The sequence below is a fragment of the Zingiber officinale genome, chromosome 6A, assembly GCF_018446385.1.
Source record: "Zingiber officinale cultivar Zhangliang chromosome 6A, Zo_v1.1, whole genome shotgun sequence".
Classification (NCBI taxonomy): Eukaryota; Viridiplantae; Streptophyta; class Magnoliopsida; order Zingiberales; family Zingiberaceae; genus Zingiber; species Zingiber officinale.
In genome coordinates this window covers 74,908,014-74,909,239 of record NC_055997.1, presented here as the reverse complement: position 1 = coordinate 74,909,239, position 1,226 = coordinate 74,908,014, and the positions used below count along the sequence as shown (strand labels likewise).

At 44.6% G+C, this 1,226-nt stretch overlaps 1 protein-coding gene across 1 annotated transcript; it reads right to left on the bottom strand.

Annotated features, from left to right (window-relative positions):
- Positions 1-302: 302 nt before the first annotated feature.
- LOC121994078 (18.6 kDa class III heat shock protein-like) lies at positions 303-1,003 on the bottom strand. Its single transcript, XM_042548244.1, has one exon. It carries the CDS (start codon positions 953-955, stop codon positions 479-481), a length of 477 nt encoding a protein of 158 aa, XP_042404178.1. The 5' UTR covers positions 956-1,003; the 3' UTR covers positions 303-478.
- Between the last annotated feature and the right edge of the window lie 223 nt (positions 1,004-1,226).

The following is a 1,226-nucleotide window of genomic DNA, read 5'->3' as shown; positions in this document are numbered from 1 at the left end:
AATAAGAGACGTCTCACCACTAGATAAGAGACCCCTGCATATATTTATAGATCACCCCTAGATAAGTTGACAGGTGGTCATCATGTCATGAGTAAAACACGTGATTGGGATTATCATAATCCCACATTATCCTAATCTCACATTTTTTAAATATATATCATAATTTTTTTCTTTATAATTGAAATTTAAAATTTAAATTATAGTATTTAAATTAAAAAAATAAAATGAGCATCATAAAAAAATATAAAATAATAGCCATTTATTAATAAAATAAGAAGACTTAAAGTTCTCAAAAAGACATCTTTAAAAAAGATTTCCTTAAGAGTATTTAACTCTATGATGATTTTTTTTTTTTTTTTTGCAAGAGATAAAACGGGTTTCATTCACACATTTTTCTAATCTACAGGTTACAACCGAAATTCAACTGCAACGTCCGGATTTCCTACCTCATTTATATTCCACTCGATCGACACGAGACTCAAGCTACGCTCACTCGCACGCTCTTCTTCTTGGGCTCCGGCGGCGGCAACTTCCCGACTACAACGGTTAGCACACCGTTTTCGCACTTGGCCGAGATGGCCGCAGAGTTGGAGTCTTCGGGCATACGGAATCGCCGGCAGAACTTGATGGGACCTCGCCTCTCCAATCGGAGGTACCGGCATCCCTCCTCTTCGTCCCTCTTCCTCTTGCCGCCGCCCCGGATCACCAGTGACTTACCGTCCTCCTCTAGCGTCACCTGGACGTTGGCCTTGGAGAGGCCGGGCACGTCCATGATGAAAGTGTACTCCTTGGCGGTCTCGAGAATGTCGACGGCGGGAACGAGGCTCCTCTCCTCGTCGTCGTCGTCGTGCCGCCGCGCTGAAGGAGGTAAGGAGGAGATCTTCTCCAGGGTCTCGGGGAGGTGGAGGAGGCTGTGGACAGCGGAGTCGAAGAAGGGACCCACGGCGAAGCTCATCCTTTTCTAACGCGTCCGACCGTATGAGAGGAGCCTGTTGAGTGGTTAATTAATAGGTGCGTAGGGAGAGGCAGAGGAAGGTTCGAGAGAGGTCGTGACGTGTCGGGCGTACAGAAGGATCAGGAAGGTTCCAGACTGGGGTTTTAGGCGACACCTGGACGTCCTTCTAGAGGACGCTGTACCGTTTCCTTGTAATTGGGAATTTGGGATCACTCTTTCGTAAAAAAATATAATATAACAATTAAATTTTAAAAAAAACTTCACTTTTGAA

Bases quoted from the DNA above. Each gene is read 5' to 3' on its own strand.
- LOC121994078 (XM_042548244.1), bottom strand. From the start codon at position 955: ATGAGCTTCGCCGTGGGTCCCTTCTTCGACTCCGCTGTCCACAGCCTC.